Genomic DNA, 21040 nt, shown 5'->3' with positions numbered 1-21040 from the left:
TAGGTACAAGGAATCAGGTTGGACACAGTCCATGTTCCTGATTGGGTTCAGAATCTTAATTCCCATTTTAATAATAATAATAATGTTGGTATTTGTTAAGCACTTACTATGTGCCGAGCACTGTTCTAAGCGCTGGGGTAGACACAGGGGAATAAGGTTGTCCCACGTGGGGCTCACAGTCTTAATCCCCATTTTACAGATGAGGGAACTGAGGCACCGAGAAGTTAAGTGACTTGCCCAAAGTCACACAGCTGGCAAATGGCAGAGCTGGGGTTTGAACCCATGACCTCTGACTCCACAGCCCGTGCTCTTTCCAGTGAGCCACGCTGAGGTAACTGAGGCTCGGGGAAGTGAAATGACTTGCCCGAGGTCACACAACAGACAAATGGCAAAGCCGGGATTAGAATCCAGGTACCTTGACTTCCAGGCCTATGTTCTTTCCACTAGGCCATGCTGCTTCTTCGTACGACTACTTTTATTTCCTCTCCTTTTTCTTCATTTGAGACCCTCAGATGTGCAATGCAACCAGTCTGAGACTCAGAGAAAGTAAATATCCATATTTGTTTCTCTATTAATTCTCAATGACAGATGGTAATATTTAGCCTCCCTTCACCTCAGATTTAGACAAGACCACCCTCAAAGAAATACTAGTAATTGAGAAAGAAGGGCTTTTACAAGGGGTCACTAGCAGCATGGCCTAGTGGAAAGAGCATGGATCCCCTGGAAGTCAGAGGATGTGTGTTCTAATCCTGGCTCTGCCACATGTCAGCTGTGTAACCTGGGCAAGTCACTTAACTTTTGTGCCTCAGTTACCTCTTCTGTAAAATGGGGATTAAAAGCCACATGTGGGACAAGGGCTGTGTCTGACCTGATTATGAGAAACAGCATGGAAAGAGCCCGGGCGTGGGAGTCAGAGGTCATGGGTTCTAATCCAGCCTCTGCCACTTGTCAGCTGTGTGACTTTGGGCAAGTCACTTAACTTCTCTATGCCTCAGTTACCTCATCTGTAAAAGGGGGATTAAGACTATGAGCCCCATGAGGGACAAGCTGATTACCTTGTATCTACCCTAATGCTTAGAACAGTGCTTGGCACATAGTAAGCGCTTAACAAATGCCATCATCATTATTGTTACCTTGTTTCTTCCTCAACACTTAGAACAGTGCTTAGCACATAGTAAGTGCTTAACAAATACCATAGTCTGCTGCGATCTGCAGAGAGGCAGGGAGCATGATCTCTTTCATTGTTCATCTGCTGCCCTCCTAATGTCCACAGTTCTCCTTTTCTTTAGAGAGCCAAAAGGCACTAGAGATCAATCAATCCATAGCATTTATTGAGCACTTACTAAGTGCTGAGCACTATACTAAGCATATAGAGAGTACATTACAATAGAATTAGCAGAAATATTCCCTGCCCATTAACGAGCTCACAGTCTAGAGGGGGAGGCAGACATTAATATGAATAAGTAATTTTTAATACATAATTTAAAGATATTACATTAATGCGGTGGGGTTTGGGATTGGAATGAATATCAAATATCCAAAGGTCACAGATCCAAGTGCATAGACGACACAGAAGGGAGAGCAAGTTGGGGAAAAGAGGGCTTATTCAGGGAAGACCTCTTGGAGGAGGTGTGACTTTGATAATGCTTTGAGGTAGAGAGAGTGTTGGTCTGGTGTATATGGAGGGGGAGGGAGTTCCAAGCTAGTGGGAAAGAGGTCGGCGGTGAGATAGGTGAAATTAGGGCACGGTGAGTAAACTGGTTCTAGAGGAGCAGAGTGTGTGGGCTGGGTTGTAGGCAGGGGTTTTCTCTCTTTTTTGCTGTATTGCACTTTCCGAGCGCTTAATACAGTGCTCTGCATACAGTAGGTGCTCAGAAAATACGATTGAATGAATGAGATCAACGAGGAGAGGTAGGATGGGGCGAGCTGATTGAGTGTTTAAAAGCCAATGGTAAGGAGTTGCTGTTTGATGTGGAGGTGGATGAGAAATAAAGCCATTTTGCCTTTTCTGTCCCAGCTACCGGGCAGCCAGTAGCAGTGCATGAGTCGCCTGCTGGGAGAACTTGGTTGAGAAAGATGAGGAGGTAGACAGGGGAAAGAGAGACAGGGACACCTCTCCCATCCCTGCCGGCTCCATCATTCGGAGACTGGCTAGTAAAAAATTTAGTGGACTGATAGGTTTTCTGAAAGTAGGTGTGAATGAACTACTTCTATTCCTTTGAAATTTATTTGGAAGCCCTACTCCCTGGAATCCTGGCTTTTTGGAAAAATCGGTAACCTACTCTGGCTCGCTAGGGTATGAGGACGTCTTTTAATGTTTAACACATTCTAATGAGTTTTGCCCCTCAGGATGGCACCTGGAGAGTTTCCAGTACTCTACCAGTCTTGGCTATGGGAGGGAGAATCAAGCCGAGGCATAACCATTCATAGCTTGGGCAGTGGTTAGCGAGTGGAAGGCTATCTGCTTACAAGTCACCTTTGCTGGGCGGCAACAGCACGGGAGAGAGTCGAGGGCGGAGACTCAAGTTTACTGCATGGAAGAAGGCAATGGTAAACCACTTCCGTATTTTTACCAAGAAAACGCTATAGATACACTACCAGAAGGATTGCAGATGGAGGTGGGGCATACTGGGAGAGATGTAATAATGTTGGTATTTGTTAAGCGCTTACTATGTGCCGAGCACTGTTCTAAGCGCTGGGGTAGACATAGGGGAATCAGGTTGTCCCACGTGGGGCTCACAGTCTTAATCCTCATTTTACAGATGAGGGAACTGAGGCACGGAGAATTTAAGTGACTTGCCCACAGTCACACAGCCAACAAGTGGCAGAGCTGGGATTCGAACTCATGAGCCCTGACTCCAAAGCCCATGCTCTTTCCACTGAGCCACGCTGCTTCCCCATAATAATAATGTTGGTATTTGTTAAGCGCTTACTATGTGCAGAGCACTGTTCTAAGCGCTGGGGTAGACACAGGGGAATCAGGTTGTCCCACGTGTCACTGTGGGTCAGAGACAACTCGACGGCATAGATGATACAAGACAACCTACTTTGGAAGATTGAGGTTGATAAAGAGGTGGCGGCTATAGGAATTGTGTCCTGTGCAGGATCCCCGGATACAAGGGAAAAGTTGTTAAACTCCCTATTGCCGCTGCTGGGAACGAGTAAGACAGGTTACTGTTTGGGATCTTCAGATGGAGGTGCCTTGATCCTGCTTATATATGGGACTCCCAGACCCTGCTCTCACAATATTGCTCTTCTCCCTTGGCACCTACGATTCTTCCTTTTCAACTTATTCCACCTTTCAAGGTTTCCACACTGCAACTGATTCCCACTCGTCCATGGTTTTCAAATCCACCAAGGGGTGGAGAAGTTGCTGCTCTTTACACATCCTTGTCATTACACCAGCTTAGTAAATCCCAGCACTTGTTTCCAGAAGCACTACTGATGGCTGGTGAGCACTACTGCTGGCTGGTGCTGTCTATAATCAGAACCACGTACATGCTTGGGGATCCTGCCTTGGCTCTCTCGAGTGGAGGGGACTTGTTTTCTAGGTCCAGGATGCAGTGTGGTTTCCAGGGGTGTGTACGGACTAAGGCCTGTGTAAGTCTGAGATGATATGTAGCAGTTTTGTAAGCACCAGGGTAGATACAAGGCATTCAGATGCAGTCCCTGTTATGTGGGGCTCACGGTTGAAGTAGGAGGGGAGAAGTGTTCCCTGGAGCAGGAATGGCCACCCTCTAGACTGTAAGCTCATTGGGGGCAGGGAATGTCTGTTTATTGTTATATTGTACTCTCCCAAGCACTTAATACAGTTCTTTGCGCACAGTAAGTGCTCAATAAATATGATGGAATTGAATGAAGAAATGAAAGGATGGCCCCCAGGCCACATCTGGCCATCCTCCTGTAGGCTCAGTTGTCTACGCTGTTGCTCAGGATGGCATCTGATTGGCCGCTGAACCACAGTTCCCAGGGGCTTATCCCCCTAAGAGCATTTGTAAGAGCCGTCTGCTCTTTTCAACTCTGCCTTCTCCTCTCCTCACTTCCTGGAGCCCACTGGGAAAAGCGTTGGTCCGGTCTGACTCTCAAGACTCGGGGCTGGTGGGCAGTGGCACTTTGTACTCGTCAATCGATGGCAGTTTCCCGGCCACTGGGGATGGTGGTGCGCTCCCGCACCAAGATCACTGAGCCTTTTTTCCCCACTCTTTTTCCCATTAGGGGTTCTTAACCTGTTGGAGCACGAGGAGGAATACGTGTTCACCCTGCCCAGTGCCTACGCACGCTCTATCCTCACTGTCCCATGGGTGGAGCTTGGCGGGAAAGTCAATATCAACTGTGCCAAGACCGGCTACTCTGCTACAGTCACCTTCCACACCAAGCCTTTCTATGGGGGCAAAGTCCACAGGTAGGAGAAGGGCAGTCTGTCTTCAACCCTGCCGGGAGTGGTTGTGTTCCAGCGGGAGCCGCGGTGGCGGGAGCTGCTTGTAGGCTGAATGCAACCCTTGGTTTCCTTTCTCTGTTTGCCTTGTGGGTTGCTTTTCTTAACTCTGGGGGAACAAAGGAGAGCACTGACCCACGACTCTGTGGAATCAAAACTGGGGTTCTTAGCGGTCGGATGTCGCTGTCTTTGTGAGCCATCCATTTCACCAGGAACAGCATTTTGGTTTTTGTGTGCGTGGCACACCTGGAGTGAGTGAGTGTTCGAGCAGGGGAGACGGTGACCTCAGCCACCACCTTCCTCAGTGTTTTTGGTTGAGGATCCACCCACCGGGTGCTTCCCTCTTCTCTGCTCCTCATTCACTCTGCCCTCTGCTCTGGTCCCTGCCATTCCCATCCAACAGCCTGGAGGCTTGGACAGAGCAGTAGCCACTTACAGTGGGCATTTTTGTGCCCTGGCTGGATCCCCAGGCCCCATCTGGATCATTGGGGCATCTATTTGTCCCCGTTTTTGGAATCTAAGATTCTACTCCTTGGAACACCTCAGGGGGCTCCCCAAGACTCCCTGCCTGCCAGGACCCAGATCACTGGCTCATTGACCCAGCTCCACAGCAGCAAGGGTTGAGCACCTTTCCTAACTCCTGAAATTCCACAGGGTCAGTGATCAGGACCCATCATGGAACACAAAAGATTGGGGCCCCTGCAAAGAACTTTCCCCTGTTTATTGTATTTTGGACTTTACCCATTAAAAAGCATGAAAAGAAACCTAAAAGGCCTACAGAAGAAACTCGGACATGGGCCGGTAGCTCAAATCATAGTCTTTTAGATGTTTAGAAAGAATATTTGGGGTTGAGGGGGAACAATCTTTTTAAATATGCAAAGTTTCCAGTATGCAAACTGCATGGAATGCAAGAAGAAATGGCTCTTAAGAGTGGAGATGAGGAAATATGATCTAGAGGTCGAGTTACTGAGTTTGGGGCCAGTACTCTAGAAGTTTTTTATGGTCTCGCTTCAGCCTCACAGGTACCTCCTTGTCTTCCCTCTCCTTACACCTTATTGTGGCAGTTGGGATTCTGTTGTGTTTGTCCTACGTAGACAGGCAGGAGCCAGGTCTGGCCATGGTTCTCTAACTGGCATCAAACATGTTTGAATAAGGGAACAAAAATGGCATGCCAAATGGGCCTGGGTGGTCGAGGTTTGGACCCTGGTGTGGTTGTGTCTCATGCTTGGAATTTGCTAACAGGGCTGAAGGAAAACACTTCCTTTCAGCCCAACTTGCACATCCAGTGGATCTTCAGCAATCCAGTGGATTTAGTAAGCAAAGTTGGGCCTGAATTTCCAAAATATGAAGTGAAACAGGAAGTTGGACTCTTTATGTGGGAACTTATGTTATCCAAGAAAACTGACTTTTTTCCTCCCCAGACGATGATGATGATTGTGGTAATTATCTCAAGCGCTTACTTACATGCCAAGCGTAGTGACATGCTGGGTTAGAGATAGTATAGTCAGGTAGTATAGGCCAGCATGGTAGGTCAGTCTGTCTTATTTATTTAGCGCTTACCGAGTGCAGAGCGCTGTACTAAGCACTTGGAAGAGGACTATCTAACAGACCCATTCGCTGCCCACAGTGAGTTTACGGTCTAGAAGCTCAATCCCTGACCTATACAGGGTTTGTAGTCATGGGGATGGGAGGAAGGAAAACAGGTATTTTATCCCCAATCAATGGTAGTGTGTGCAGAGCACTGTACTAAATGCTTGGCATACGATGCAATAGAGTTGGTAGGCGTGGTCTCTGCCCATAAGGAACTTTCAGATCAGCTTACCGATGAGGAAACTGAGGCACAGAGAAGTGAAATGACTTGCTCCAAGTCATCCAGCAGGCAAGTAGCTGAGCCACGACTGCCTGTCTCCTAGGCATGTGCTCTTCCACTAGGACCCACTTGTAAGGATTTCAACTGGGTAAGCTGTGAGCTCAGGTCCAAATCCCTGTGTCACTTTAAAGCTGATCAAGACCTATAGAACAGTAGAACAGAAATGCTAAAAATCCAATGAAACAAAACTCAAAGAAATGTGGCTCAGCCCTGGGAGATGACATGAGGTGATAGAGTAGCTCGGGAGGCAATGGTCAGAAATGAGATGACTAATTGGAGCGGAGAAGCAGGGTTGAGGAAGAAATATGAACTGCATCAGGTTCAGTGGGGAACCAATGCAAAATGCAGCATGAAGGTAACTTTACAGGCCACTATACATAAGGGCTGGTACAGTAGGTCAGCCTGTTGTATTTATTGAGAGCTTACCGAGCACTTGGAAAAGTACTATATAACAGATCCATTCCCTGCCCCCAGTGAGCTTACGGTCTGGAAGGATCAGTCTGGGGGTCCCTTGGCTGTCCCTTTGGCCTTTCCCCCACACTCCCTGACAGAATGTCACCATTAAGTTTAGTGCCACCTTGAAACCCAAAAGGGCAGCAATTCACGGTCTTAGCCCCAACATACCTGTGCCAATTTACATTTGAGAATAAATGCATGTCATTCATTCGGTTTCCTTACATAATTTGGCCTACTGGGTAAATCTTTCTGAATGAATAAAATTGACAGAACATAGAGAGGGAAATGTGCCCACTGGTGCTGAAAACAAAGTACAAAACCCAAAGAGAAGTTAGCAGCCGTAGGCAAAAGAAATCCCTCTTCTCTACCATTTCAGCTTTCTCAAAAAGAGAAATTCAAGAAAAAAATTGATTTCTGCCTTTTGACAAACATTTTCATTCCCTTTAATGGAGTGAAATAAAGAGAACTCTGCTAAACAAAAGTAGAGTTTGCATGCCCTCACTGAACCTATAAAAAGCTTAGTGAAGCCTTCCTGGCGCCAGCTGGCGCCAGCCCCACCCGGGGATAGGACGCTGGCTCGGGGCCACGGAGATCAGGACAGCCCGAGCCTGGACGGAATGTAAGTGTGGCAGAGTCCTTTGAAAGTGCGGCTGTTCTGTTGTGTTCTTCGAGGGACCACTCTGTAACTCCCTACAAAAGGGTGGTCAGAGGGTTGGGAGCATTTACATGGGTAACTGGGTCTTATCAGATGTTTGTAATCTGGCCATTCCCCATAAGGTAATGCATGTGATATCTGAAGCCATTAATCAGTGGTATTTATTAAGGGCTTACTGTGTGCAGACTGTGCGCAGAGTACTGTACTGAATGCTTGAGAGAGTACAGTACAAATGGAGTGACTAGGCATGTTCCCTGCCCAGAGGGAATTTACCACAGTCTCAGTAACAGCCCTTAAAGAGAGGTTGAGGATTCAACCTCAGAGCCACTGTTAGTAGGGGAGATACCGATTTAAAGTCGAAAGCCTAGACAAATCAGTGCTCAGTGTTCATTCAGAGTTAAGGGCGGTAAGTGTTTTTCCTTTTGTCAACATGTGCTCTATAAAGAGCATGAGTTCAGGTGCTTGAACTGAGCCCTGAATTATCTCTCCTGGGTTCCTCCCTTTTATTGTACTCTCCCAAGTGCTTAGTACAGTGCTCTGCACACAGTAAGTGCTCAATAAATACGATTGAATGACTGAAAATTCACACCAGAGAGTAAAGACTGCTTTAAAAAAGGGAGCAAAGGAAATGTTATATTTGAATGCTGTGAGTAGGAATCCTGGTGCACTGTGGTCCTGGGGAGACTTATGCTCTTACTTATCTTCTTTAGAGTCACAGCAGAGGTGAAACACAACCCTACCAATACGATTGTGTGTAAGGCACAAGGGGAATGGAACGGCACCTTGGAATTCACCTACAGCAATGGAGAAACCAAAGTCATCGACACTACAGCCCTGCCGGTTATCCCAAAGAAGATCAGACCAGTGGCAAAACAAGGACCGTTTGAATCAAGGTAGGAAACAGACTCTAGGCTTAAGTTTGATTAAGCATAGGGTTTTAGAAAATTATATTTGTTAAGCGCATACTATGTGCCAGGCACTCTTCTAAGCTCTGCGGTAAGTACCAGCTAATCAGATTGGACACAGTCCACGTCCCACACGGGGCTCACTGTCTTCATCTCCATTTTACTGACAGTTGGTGAGCCAAGAGTAGAACCCAGGTTCTTCCAACTCCCAGGCCTGGAAATGATTATAACTGGGAGCTGGTGCCAGCAGGCAGTTTGACAGAAGTAATTGATTGACAGTTGCTGCCCTGAGGTGCAGGTGGCCCGGGCTACTCTCCTCACCCCACTGCCTGCCTGTTTGCCTGGATGCCAAGGCCCACTGAGTCCCCCAGGTTGCCAGGTAGGCACGGAGCCAGAAATACAACAGGTGGAAAAGTTGGAAATACCCTTTCAGTCAGGCAGACAGGCTGACATCAGGGTTCCTGAGGCAGGGTCGTAGGATGGTGTGCATTTCAGGGGCCTCCCCATCATTTCTTTCCAGCTTGATTAATCCTGCCAAGGAACTTACCCAATTGATCTGAAAATATCCACCCCAGTGCTTAGTACAGTGCCTGGCACATATTAAGCACTTAACTACCACAATTATTATTATTCTTGTAGAACCCTGAAATAGTAACAGTAATATTCATTAAACACTTACTATGTGCCAAGCACTGTGCCAAGTGCTGGAATAGAAACAAGATGATGAGATTAGGCAATATCCTTGTCCTATGTGATGCTCACAATCTAAGAATCAGGGCTAGCAAGTACATATTGTCCCCATCTTAAAATGAGGAAACATAGGCAGAGAGACCAAGTGACTTGGCCAAGGGCATAGAACAGGTCAGGATCAGAGCTGGGACTGGAATCCAGGTTTTCTGACTTCACTGGGCCACCGTGAGTTAAGGGATGCTCACGCTGTAGTGTGTGCACGCTCCATGGCCGGGATCCATACAGAGCCATGTTGTCAGAACAGCGGACCCTCATCCTGCTGTCGCTTTTTCTCCAAAGTGCGAGGTGAATAAACACATTGTGGCAAGGCCGTGCGACTGTCCCGATTACCTGCATATACTCCTGTCCTCTGAATAGCATTAGGGTGTGGATGGAGGGAGGTCGGCAGGGTTACTTTTGACCTTGTTATCCCTTCTCCCCAGTACTTTCTTTAAAATTGGGGTTAGATTTGAAACTCGGAATTAGGTCTCTGCCCAAAGGGCTCCTAGGAGCTCCGCCCTCTACTCTGGGCAGCCCACCCCCTCCTTTTCCCCTTCTTCCCCCATCTCACGGCCCTTCTCGGAGGCTGAGCTGATGGAAGTCCTCCACCCCCGGGGGTCCCGGGAGTTGCTGCAGAGAGCAGAACTTACTTCTTTTTCTTTGTCCCACTCCCCCACCACTGACAGAGGGAGAGCAAGCTTCAGCTGTCAGCCACCCTAACTCTTCTCCCCACACTCAGGTGCCTTTCACTCTCTGTGCAGAGCTTTTCCTGAACCAGGAAATGATTTTTTTTTAAAAAAGAAAGGCTAAAATAAAACCTGAACTCTTAAAAATGTAAACCTGGTTTTACTCCAGATTTGAAATGTAAATTATCAAGCAATAACACATTATTTTTCTTAGAGTGATGTTTCCTTTTTAAACCCCAAATCCATTCCCTCTGAATTATGCAGGACCCAGAATTCTTGCATGTGAGCTTTGTAGATTTTCAAACAACTTTCCTGGGAGGGAGCTAGGCACAGGGCTGACTTGTCCTCATCTATTCTAACCATTGTATTCTGATTGTACTACTGAGGTAAGCTTTGACTTAGAATCCAGTAGGTAGGAGGCAATTCAGTCATTTACTGTTCACTGAGCACCCACTGGGTTGATGGAAATATTCAATCGATGGCATTCATTGACCACTCACCACGTGCAGAGTACCATAATAAGAGCTTGGGAGAGTACAATGCAACAGAGTTAGTAGACACATTCCCTGCTGTCCACAAGGGAGTGTTGTCATTTAGAACATAAATGTCTCCCCTCTTTAAAAAACCTCCAGGGCTTCTCATCTTCCTCTGAATTGAGCAGACATTCCTCTACCTAGAGGACTAGGTGCTGTAGGGAATTTTTATAACCAAGAGAGGTTAGGGTCCCTGGCCCTGGGCAGCTTGTTGTCCATAGTTTATGTAAAATTCAAGACAAAAATAATTTTTCTGAGTTTTCCTGGGTATTTTCATTGCCACTCAGTCCCATTCAGCCAGGGACTATGGGTAATCCAAATTGTTCTTTACTGAAACCTCTGAAAATAGCTTTTGGGTTTTCTTGCATTTACATTCAGCATGGTATGCAAAGAAGTTCTGACTATATTTGAGGAGCAGAAAATTACAAGGATTGCAGTTATGAGAAAAGTATTTACATAGCCACACCTGCCTTTGTTTTGCCATTCTAGTGCATGAGAGAACTCCCTGTAGTATATAGGTCATAGTAGGAGCTCTGGATCCAATTTGTCAGCATAGGCTCAATGTTGCTTGAAAATTGAGAATGAGAGGATGATGTACCTTTTACCTTCTTCCTCCTAGGATTTCAAGCTGCTTTACTTACTAGGAATTCACTGTTTTACAAAATCCCAGTTAAGTAGGATAACGTTGCCTTTTTGCAAAGCATGGGATATTTAGAGCGTAGCCTGCTGTATAGGAGAAATCACTACCTTTATCTGCAGCATATTGAAGGAGAAAGCCTCTATAGAGCTTTCTCATTCTTACCCACCGTATTCCACCTCAGTGATAAAATTCTTGACTCTGTAGTTGAAGTTCAAGAAAGCTTACATTGTTGCATGCTTTGCAGCAATACCCCTGCTTCCTCTCTTTCCCTGGACCAATTAATTTCTCTCTACGTGCCCCAAGAATCAGAATTTCATTACCATACTCACCTGGTAAATCCTACCTCCCAGTCAATCGCAGTCCCTGTTGCTGTGGGTAGCAGGTGTCCAGTTCAGCGTGGGTTGCCTCTAGCGCTTGGTCCTTTGACCCCTAAAGTGTGTCACAAGTGAATGGAGGTTATTCCTGGATTCCCTGCTTTTTTTTTTCCTCTTGCCTCCAAGTTTATCTCCCTAGTAAATCCACTCCTAGCTTTCCTAGCTTTCTGGTCTCTGTCATTAACACCACAAATCCCCTTCTGACCAAGAAACCCACTACCACGATGTTTTACCCAGCACTCCCATTCAATCCCCTAGTAAATCTTGCCGATTCTTTCTCGGATCTGCCCCTTTCTTTCCACTTGAATGGCAACCCACCCTAATTCAAGCTGTCATTATATCCCACAGACTACTGTATCAGCCACCACATGGGTTTCCTCAGTGCTGTTTCCTGGACCATCTTCCAATAGTGTCACTTGGCACATATCTCCATTCTTCAGAAACCTCCAAGGGCTTCTCATCTCCCTTTGCATTAAGCAAACATTTCTTTACCAGTTGTTTTCTCATTTTTTCTATCAATTGAAATTACTGAGCACTTACTGTGTGCAGAGCACTGTACTAATGCTAGGGAGAGTACAAAACAGACACATTCCCTTCCCACAGTGAGCTTACAGTCTAGAGGGGGAGACATATAAGTTCACTTCTTCCACTATTCCCCAACTTGTTTCCTTTACTCCTCTGAAGACTTGGGAAGGAGTGAGGACAGAGTCGGGGAAGATGAGGTTCTCATAGCTCCGGAAAGAAAGTCACGGGTATGGAGAATTATGAATCTCTTCATGAGGTCAGTGGGTACACCGAGTTACCTCAAAGGCTCAGCTGGGCCCAGTGTGTCCTAGAGCAGGAGAGACCTCGGGGGAGGACAGTCAGAGCCCAGTTCTGACTCCTACCCATCCTCTGCTCCTCAGACACCTCTGGCAGCATGTCACCAGTTCCCTGAAGTCTGGCAACATCGACGCTGCCACCAAATACAAGCACCATCTGGAGGAGCGGCAGCGGACAGAGGAGAAGCAGCGGGCAGCAGTCGGTGCACCGTGGCAGCCCAAATATTTTACCAAGGAGGTAAAGTGCCTCTCTGCCCAGCTTAAATGCTGTCTGGGCTGCTGCAGGGTTATTTTTTCTTTAAAGAAAAGCGTGAGACAGTCTGCTCAGGTGCCCGATCTGGTAAATAGATCCCACCTCATCTGTCTGAGAAATTGCGACCTTTGGGGGCCCTGGTCCTCTTCGGGTGGACTTTCAGTCCAGCACCTGCCATCCCAGCTCCCACCACATTGGGAGGTATCTCCCAGAAGCTTATCTGGACCCCACTGTCTAACACCGGAGGGGGTAGGAGGGGTGGCGAGATCCGACCCATCCTGATCCAGGCAGGGACAACCTGAACACTCCTCCTCTTCCCCCCTTCCAGCTCAAAAGGTCTGAGTCCCATCCCACATGCCTACATGGAGTGAGTTTGGTGTGTAAAATATGTCCCGTTCTCTTCCAGGGCGATGGCTGGATGTTCTTCAATCCCCTGTGGAAGGCACACTGACCAGGCTAAAGTGCAGTGTTCTCCAAAGAATCAGACATCTTTCAGCCATTAAAGTGGTGCGGTGTCTACAGTCAGGCGGTTTGGGCTATGTCTGTGGTGATATTCCAAGAGAGAAAAGGAGATGCTAATATTACTGTGAATGAGACATCCAACACAGCTAGGTGGTCAAAATTATTCAAGAGCCATTTTCTGCATGTGTGTGTATACATGTGGATGACGCTACGTGCACATGAAGGCACTATAAACATACACACACACACACGTATACTAGGTATTATTTCACATGTAAATAGGCACACTCTCAGTAATTAAGTTGAAATTATGATTACACTTTTATTAGTACTCTCTGAGATTTTTCTATTTTTCACTTTGCCAAAAACTTTTTGCACTTACAGTATGTGATTTGTCCCCGGGAATCACCTCCTCATCCAGATAGCAGGGAACGGACGCTCTTCATTTATCGTCTGAATGCCAGGAGTTCGTTCTTCTGTGAATTCGTTTCCAAGCACGTCCTTGTTTCTTTTTCCGTTTCTGTTTCCGTCGACCTGTTCCGTTACACGGGTAGCAATACTGTCTCCGAGTCCTCACCGGTACCATTTCTTTGGGTGACCCTGTTGGCATTTTCGAGCGGTGCTTTCCATTTTGCATGTTCGCCGGGGAGCTCTCCACCTAGGGCACGAGGGAACTTGGGGCGAGAAAGCCACGGGCAGAGAGTGCCAAAGCTTGCCGTGTCGGGCTGGGCCGGGAAGGTAAAGAACCGTTTATTTGATACTCGACAGCTGGTCTTGAACTGCCTGTGTAGCTTTTCTTCCTTTTCCCCTACTTGATTTAATGATGGGGAGAGAACCTCCATCTAACTTTTCAGAAGCTGCTATTTTTTGCAGAAAATGAATGATTTTGAAACGTAACTACTTTGGAAGTGAAATAAGGGCTTTGGAAATGAAACATACACACATGATTTAGCGTTGGGGTTGACTTGGGGTTGGGTTTTTTTAAAATGCACCTTTCTAGTTTGAGTTGAATTCTGCATAGAAACCACTGTGACACTAGAAACACAAGGAATCTGAACCAACCCAGATGTATTAACTAACAGCTTCGATTGTATTTCGGTTCTTAGCTTTTACAAGTGGGGTGTCAAATTCTAAGTTAAATGAAGAGACCATAGATGAGGATGAACTATCATGACATATTTAACTTTCTGCTCTATGCTTAGTTTATTTTTTATTGTATCTCTCAAATGGCAATATTTATGAAATTGAGTAGCATGAATGCCTCTGTAGTATTAATTTGTGCCTTTTGTCTGCTCTCTTAATACCAATTGTTCACACTTTGTAGGTATTAGACAAATATATTTGGATTGAAATTCAACTCCTAATTGTTTATGTGTGTCATTTTCTTTCAGTAATTCAGTTTTGACAGACCAAGCTTCTCCCCCAGTGCCGCCTGCCACTAGTGGTTAAGTTGGCACATCAACGTGTATAGGAAGATACAGTTGGTTTAAAGAGAGGAAGTGTTGGTGACATTAGGCTTATTCAGAACGAAAATAAGCCATGTGTCAGGCGAGCCGGGTGGACTAGAGTTGATGAGTGTGGAGTAGGGTAGATCTAATACAAAAGACTTGTTTTTAATTAGACCTTGGAGGAGGAGACGGGGAGGGCACAGAGGAAAGACGAAAATGATTCCGTACAGGAGGAAGTAAGTACCTTTTACTTTCAAATATGTCCCTGTGTGTTCTGAGGTTGTGAAAAATTGTGAAAAAGATTGTGAAAAGAAGTTGTGGGTAGAGATATGAAGGCCCAGGAGAACATTGGGAAGATATTGGGGAACAAATAACAACAAACTTATCCCTATAAACTCTCCTTTCCTTCTCAATTGGAAAGAGGAAATTTGGGAGGGAAATTTTAAAAAAAGAAATTTTTTCTTCTCATATAAGGAATTAAATTCTTTTTTTAAGATCATTTCCAAATATTGTGATGGGCATCATCCAGGCTCTTAGTATCCCTCAATTTGTAAAATCCAGGGAAGGCTTCTACATTTTGCTCATGAACTGTCTAGACCCGCTGGACTGTAAGCTTATTGTGGGCAGGGATCATGTCTGGTGAAGTGCTCTGCACCTAGTAAGTGCTCAACAAATATCAATGAATTGAATGAACTGCAGAATGAATGTTATGTTCAATACACTGTACGAAGGTAAGTCACTTCCCTCTCTGTTGTTTCCTGCCCTCATCCTACTTCTGTCTTTGGCTGCTTTTCTGCCCCGACCTCGCATCCCTTACTGTGATGGCCTTGTGCTGTGTGCTATGTATCTTTTTGATTCTTTCACCTTTAATCGTAGCCTTAGCAGCATACAAGGCTGCCACCTCAAAGTCCCGTTTCCCCAACCCAGCTGGGGCCTCGGACAGAGATTGCAACATATCGGGACTGAATGGGGAGCAGGGGGTTACTGCCTCGATCAATTGTATTTATTAAGCATTTATTACACACCTGGGAGTTTACGACACAATAGACTTGGTAAACATGGTCCCAGCCCTCGATAGGCACTGGGGGAGACAGATGTTCAAATCCCAGAGAGGGGCCCCGGTCGGAACTGGAAAATGGGGCTTTACCACACAGTGCCCGTAGGTCAAGGGGGTGCAGGGAGGGGTGGCCTAGAGAAGCGCCTGAGAATAGGGGAAGTGGGAGTGGAAACACTCACCCAGTCTGGAAACACAGCTGGAGCAGCAGATGTCACTGAGCCGCACAGGCGGGGTCACCGAGGCAGCCAGGAACTGCAGCATCCCTAGGCTTAAAATTTGTATACCTGATCTCTGTGGATTTTTTTTTTAGTTTGTGATACTTTAATATTGATGGTGTACTATGCTTTAAATTACTTTAAAGATTAAGGCATAGTTTATTGTTATGTAACATTACAGTATACAGAACAGAAGCAACGTGGCGTAGTGGCAAAGAACGTGGGACTGGGAGTCATTAGATCCAGAGTTCTAATCCTGGCTCTGCCACTTGCCTGCTGTGTGACCTCGGGCAAATCACTTGACCTCTCTGGGCACCAGTTACAGACAATCTCCATCTTACAGATGAGTGGGACATGGACTGTGTCCAAACTGATTGGCTTGGCTCTACCCCAGTAGAGAGTACAGTGCCCGGCACATAGTAAGTGCTTAAATGAATACTATAAAAAAAGTTGGGGATTTTATATTTTTCCTGGTGGTTCTCGAATGGTTCTTAAGCTATAATATGTAAAAGGTCTGGGAAGACATGCCCCATGATACAACCATTCTGGAACTAACCTTATTTCCAAGGAACAGAATCTGCTGTACCTTGAAGTATACCTGTACAGTTCATTACTGGGGCTTTTATGAACCTTATTTCTGGATTCAGACTGACTATTCAGGAAGCATCTCTAAGTCCAGGTAAACTTACTTCATTTCTGTTGATGGCTACTGTTATCCAATTTGTTTTCACATTAACTGGGAAAAACAAACAGCGATGCTTAAGCCTCGCAGGTATTGACAGCAACCCCCAACTGTTCCAGCTGTGAAGAGACTGGGCAAGGCAAACATGGAATCCTTCACCTAATCCCCTGGCATCAAGGCAAAGGGCAGCTACTGAAATCTCGAAGGTAGGCTCAAAGCAAACAAACTCAAGGAACTACTTCTCACACCAGATGCTCAAAGCACAGAATAATGAAAGTAATAACTATTATTTGTTAAGCACTTACTCTTCACCTGACCAACTGGCACCATCGTGGGCTTTAAGCTTTACTTCCTGACGGAGGCGCAGCCTCTCCGTTTGTATTAAATCCTCAGCTTAACTGAGGAATAACCAGTTTCAGTTCTTCAGTGATCTGTGTCTCTGCTGCTCTGGGGCAGTCTGCTCCAACTGTAATAACAGGCCCTGTTAATTAGCCAACAGTCTTTGCCAATCATTAACAATAGCTTCAGAAAGTGATATTCCATTAGGATCAGCAAATACTTTCTTGCAGGTAATTGGTTAGGGTCCACCGTACTGGCCAACCCGCAGACCTTGAGCCTTGTGTGGCTGATTACGTGTAGCTCTGATTAGAAACTGCAGGGGTGTCAGAAACCTGGGATGAGAAAGGCAGGGAGACTAGCTCGAAGTTCTGGTAGCATCGGGAACAAACTGCCCCCATGGAATTGGCACATAGGTAACCATACCATAGCCGAGGTCACTGCCCAAGTCCTCACCCTACCCTGACCTGGGATATTCACTGAGAGAATTGATAGAACTTGTCTAGAGAGTTATTGTGGGATAACAGTACGATGTGTGTCTTACCTGGAAGGATTTAAAGCACTCACTCTTGGATTGCAGGCTTAGATTTTTATCTAATTTACTGCTAGGGTACACAGTGACTCCTTGCTTCTAATTATCCCTGTCTAAATTTCATATTAGGTAACAGTTGCAAATGCCACAGAACAATGTGGTTGGGGCTTTTAGGTCAGGGTTTTCTGACTTTTTGGGACTTCAAGCCTCCTGTAGAGTACCAATTTTAAAGAAAAAAAATCCAAAACAAAAGTCTAGCCCAGCCTGGACATCGAGGTAACTGGATGAGTGCTAAAGATTCCAGGAGGCCTTGATTTTTTTTTCCCTGAATTTGGATTTTCAGAGTGTGTCTCTACACAAGTACAGATGACTAAACAAGGTGACACCCTCCCCCACCCCCGCCCCACCAACCCCAATCCCCCACCACCTCTCTGTGTGGTTTGTTCAAGGAAATGGATTCAGTGAGTCATCAGTATCGATCCAGTCTGCAACTGACCCTCCTCTAGGCAAATAGATGTGAAGGGGTCTCACAGGTTTGATCAAATTATGAGAGGCTTGGCTAGATTAGTGATATAGCAGGAGTGTCGCAGCGGTTGAGTTTTCTGAGAACATAATGTGAGTCTTGCCTTGTAGAACAGCAGCTCCTTTCTACAGGTTTGGTTTTGGCCAAACTTGCCCTGAACTGCAGCAAAATGCCACTGTTGGCCATATTCCGATTTTTGTCCATCCCTTTTGATGTTTCCAAAACGAGCCCACCAGTGCTGCAGTCATTCTTCTCAAGCGCTCTCCCAATACTTCATTCAATAGGTAACTTCTGGCATTTCCCCTGAATTCCTTTGAGATGGAGGCAGTGAAGTTTTCATTGTAAGTAGGAACAAAGAAAGGATTCTTATGCACCTTTTACAATTAAATATATGGGGTTGGTTTGTTCAAACGCTTGGATAACCTCTCACAGAGCTTAACAATTTTTCCACACTTGTGGCTCTTTCACCAAGTCTTATTCAGTTCAAACGTAAGGCGTTTGGAGGATCAAAAGCACCCATACAATATCTCCCCAAGAAGTGGACCACATTAGCAACTCTGATTGTTAGAGCTATTCCAATTTCCACTTTTCTTCAAGAAGAAACCTTTAGGTTTCTTATCTTAGAACCACCCGAACTACCACCAGAAAGAGGTAAAATTTTACCCAGAATCCATCCTGCGCAATCCCTTCTGCGGCAGATGATGCTACTTCCTGCCAGGCGACAAGTGGAAGAAGCTGTTTCTCGTTAAGTACTGCAGGGATCTGTCAATGAGACAGGTAAGAATCTGAAGGGTTGTATATTTTACATTAACCATGCCTGGCTAAGAAGTGTCTTGCAAAATAGCAGCTACAGGCTTACCCAACGTTTAAGATCAAGTGTGAACACATTTCGCTTTGGTCATGGAATTTTGTTCCTCACATTTTCAGAGGGCAGAGAGAGAAGATGACACTTAACACAAAACTTGAATTAACTTTATTTCCCCTACAGTCAACAACTTGTCTGCACTGAGCTTTAAAGCAACAAAGTAAAATGAAATTCCAAAAGGACAAGGGTGTCAAATCCAGATCTAGTTTCATTTTTATTTGTGAAAATGTTACAGCCATTGAATTGGTCTGTAAAAGAACCATCAGGGTCAAAAAATGAGTTTTAAAAATCAAAAAAAAATATTCTACACCTTGGGAAAGAAAATCAGCAGTAACATTCTCACTGAACATTGTAAATTACATTTTTCTTCATAAAAGGTACATACTATTCCATGTTTTACACCACCATTGAGGGGCGTAAGTTATACTTGTATTAAAAAAAAATATTCCTCCTGTGGCAGGAAATCCATCTGGGCCCAAACCTTTCCCTTTACCACATGAACTGAAGACGCTCACTCCTTAAAAAAACCAAAAAACTGCCTAGAGCTTGAACATGAACTTGTTCAGCCTCTATTAGAGTTTAGTGCATTTAATCTGACAGAATTGTCACAATAATAAAAAATAACAAAGCAAATAGCACTAAAGCAAAAAATGTTTCATCAAACATTCAAGCAACCTAAATGAAACTGAGAAGAAAACTGATGAAACCTTTCAAAATGGAACCCATTTTCAGAAAATGAAAAAAAATATGCAGGCTGGAGTTTACAAACCCTCTCCCATTTGTAAGAGCTACAGCAAAGGAACATGGGACACCCGTCAACTTTTTGGGCAAGTTTTTACTCCCAAATTAATTTTTTCATGTAAACAGGTACATCAACTTGAACTGTAGTTTTGAAACACCAGACTCCATGGAGTTTTAAGCAGCACTTGGTACCGTCACTGATTTCCAGAGGAAACAAATTTAGCCCTTGTATGAACAATGTGCAAGATTTGCTTCATGAATACGGCTGCTTGTAACAGCAACGTTAAAGGGACTTGAACCATGTGAGTTGCCTTTTCCAATTACAGTCTGAGCCTGCACTTTTCTGAAACAGCAGCAACTTGCTAGCCAGGGCAAAAAACTAACAGCAACAGAAAATACATTTGATGAAACATTCTTTGCATTAGGAGACATCATGGAAATAAATAGAGTTCAAGGGAGTTCACTCCATTTTTGATAGGCCTTTCCAATCTAGAGTTGTTTCAATGGTTGAAAAAGTTCTTACATTTTGTAATTTCCATTGTACATATTGCTATTTCGGGTATCTCGCGTGAAATGTCGGTCTCGTAAAAATAAAAGTTGGACAAGTATGCACGTGCTGGGGACCGAATTGGAGGGCTCTTTGGTGCAGTCAGTCCAAATTCTAAGGTTTGAAGGATAATATGTACCAATAAAAACAAATCTGCTGCTAGCCACTCACAGCAGTGCTGTCTTGCTTCACATTACAAATCTAAAACAGCTGTTCTCAATAAGCCAATATATTTTTTTCTTAATCAGACATTGCCTGAAAATTTTGTACATTAATCTGGACCAATGATGGTTCTGTACCCTCATGTTGCTGTGAAACATGACTTGAGCTAAAGGCAAAGACTGGTTATCTCGAGGACAACTGCTTCGTATTAGCAATCAGAACAGTGTGTTTAAACAGTCTTCCTGTTTGGTCTCTTGCCTTTCTTTAAAATTAGTTTATTCTTTATGTAGCCACGCTTCCTTTTGGCCGTCTAAAAAGAAAAACAGAACACACTGCATTAGTTCCCAATAATCCGATGTTTACACGGTTAATATTATGCCCTTTTTCGTGCATCTCATGGTTTAAGTTTATAACTGACTCAAGAAGAACCAGCCTACTAACCCCCTCCTACCACCTGGTAGATGCACGTCTAGTATTATTTTTTTTGGGGGGGGGGGGGGAAGGGAGAATGTTGCTGCTTATTTCTGAGTGGTGGGAAATGAGAGCAATAGGAGTAAAAACAAAGTTCTGAAAATGAATAACTGAACATTTCAAAATGCCCAGAACTTCTGGAACATATCCAGTACAAGGAAAGACACATTACTCTGAGTATGCCCAAAACAAGCAGACACACTCTCCTTAAGGCACCCTTAAGGAGAGCATTTCTCTGCAAACCCATTAAAACACAAATGATTTGGCATCCCAGTAACTGAGAACTAAATTTTAGCCTTTAACCTTCCAAAAGAGTTTGAGAAGTGCCGAGAGCTGCCTCTTATGCTGCAGTCACCAAAATGGGCTCTACTCACACATGCTTAATAAAACAGTGCATTTTTATTAAAGATGGAAAGGTGAAGCTTCACCCCACACCCAGGAACCACATTGATTTTTCTACATTTTGACTACATTTGTGCAAGGAGTGATTAAGGTCTGCTCTACCCTGAAGACATGGGGCAGTTCTGGTTCCTCATTTAGAATTACTTTCAGATCAAAATCAATTCATTTTAGAAAAGAATTAAGTTCTGCTCACCCGTCTCAGATGTAAGGAATAGGATAATTTAAGCCGCACTCATCCAC

The 21040-nt window shown here is 44.9% G+C and overlaps 2 protein-coding genes across 5 annotated transcripts in view; one reads left to right on the top strand and one right to left on the bottom strand.

Annotated features, from left to right (window-relative positions):
* Positions 1–14176, top strand: part of OSBPL10 (oxysterol binding protein like 10) — a 211179-nt gene extending 197003 nt beyond the window's left edge. For all 4 annotated transcript variants that reach the window (XM_029070744.2, XM_029070747.2, XM_029070746.2 and 1 more), the window contains 4 exons: positions 4216–4402; positions 8127–8309; positions 12189–12342; positions 12764–14176. In XM_029070744.2, coding sequence (XP_028926577.1) covers positions 4216–4402; positions 8127–8309; positions 12189–12342; positions 12764–12808 — 569 coding nt within the window. In that variant the 3' untranslated portion in view covers positions 12809–14176. The remainder of the gene's footprint in view (positions 1–4215; positions 4403–8126; positions 8310–12188; positions 12343–12763) is intronic.
* Positions 14177–18562: 4386 nt separating this feature from the next.
* Positions 18563–21040, bottom strand: part of STT3B (STT3 oligosaccharyltransferase complex catalytic subunit B) — a 102211-nt gene continuing 99733 nt past the window's right edge. Inside the window, exon 16 of the mRNA XM_001508622.5 lies at positions 18563–20237. Coding sequence (XP_001508672.2) covers positions 20157–20237 — 81 coding nt within the window. The 3' untranslated portion in view covers positions 18563–20156. The remainder of the gene's footprint in view (positions 20238–21040) is intronic.

Source organism: Ornithorhynchus anatinus, chromosome 8 (assembly GCF_004115215.2).
Source record: "Ornithorhynchus anatinus isolate Pmale09 chromosome 8, mOrnAna1.pri.v4, whole genome shotgun sequence".
Classification (NCBI taxonomy): Eukaryota; Metazoa; Chordata; class Mammalia; order Monotremata; family Ornithorhynchidae; genus Ornithorhynchus; species Ornithorhynchus anatinus.
This window is presented reverse-complemented; position numbering and strand designations above follow the sequence as displayed.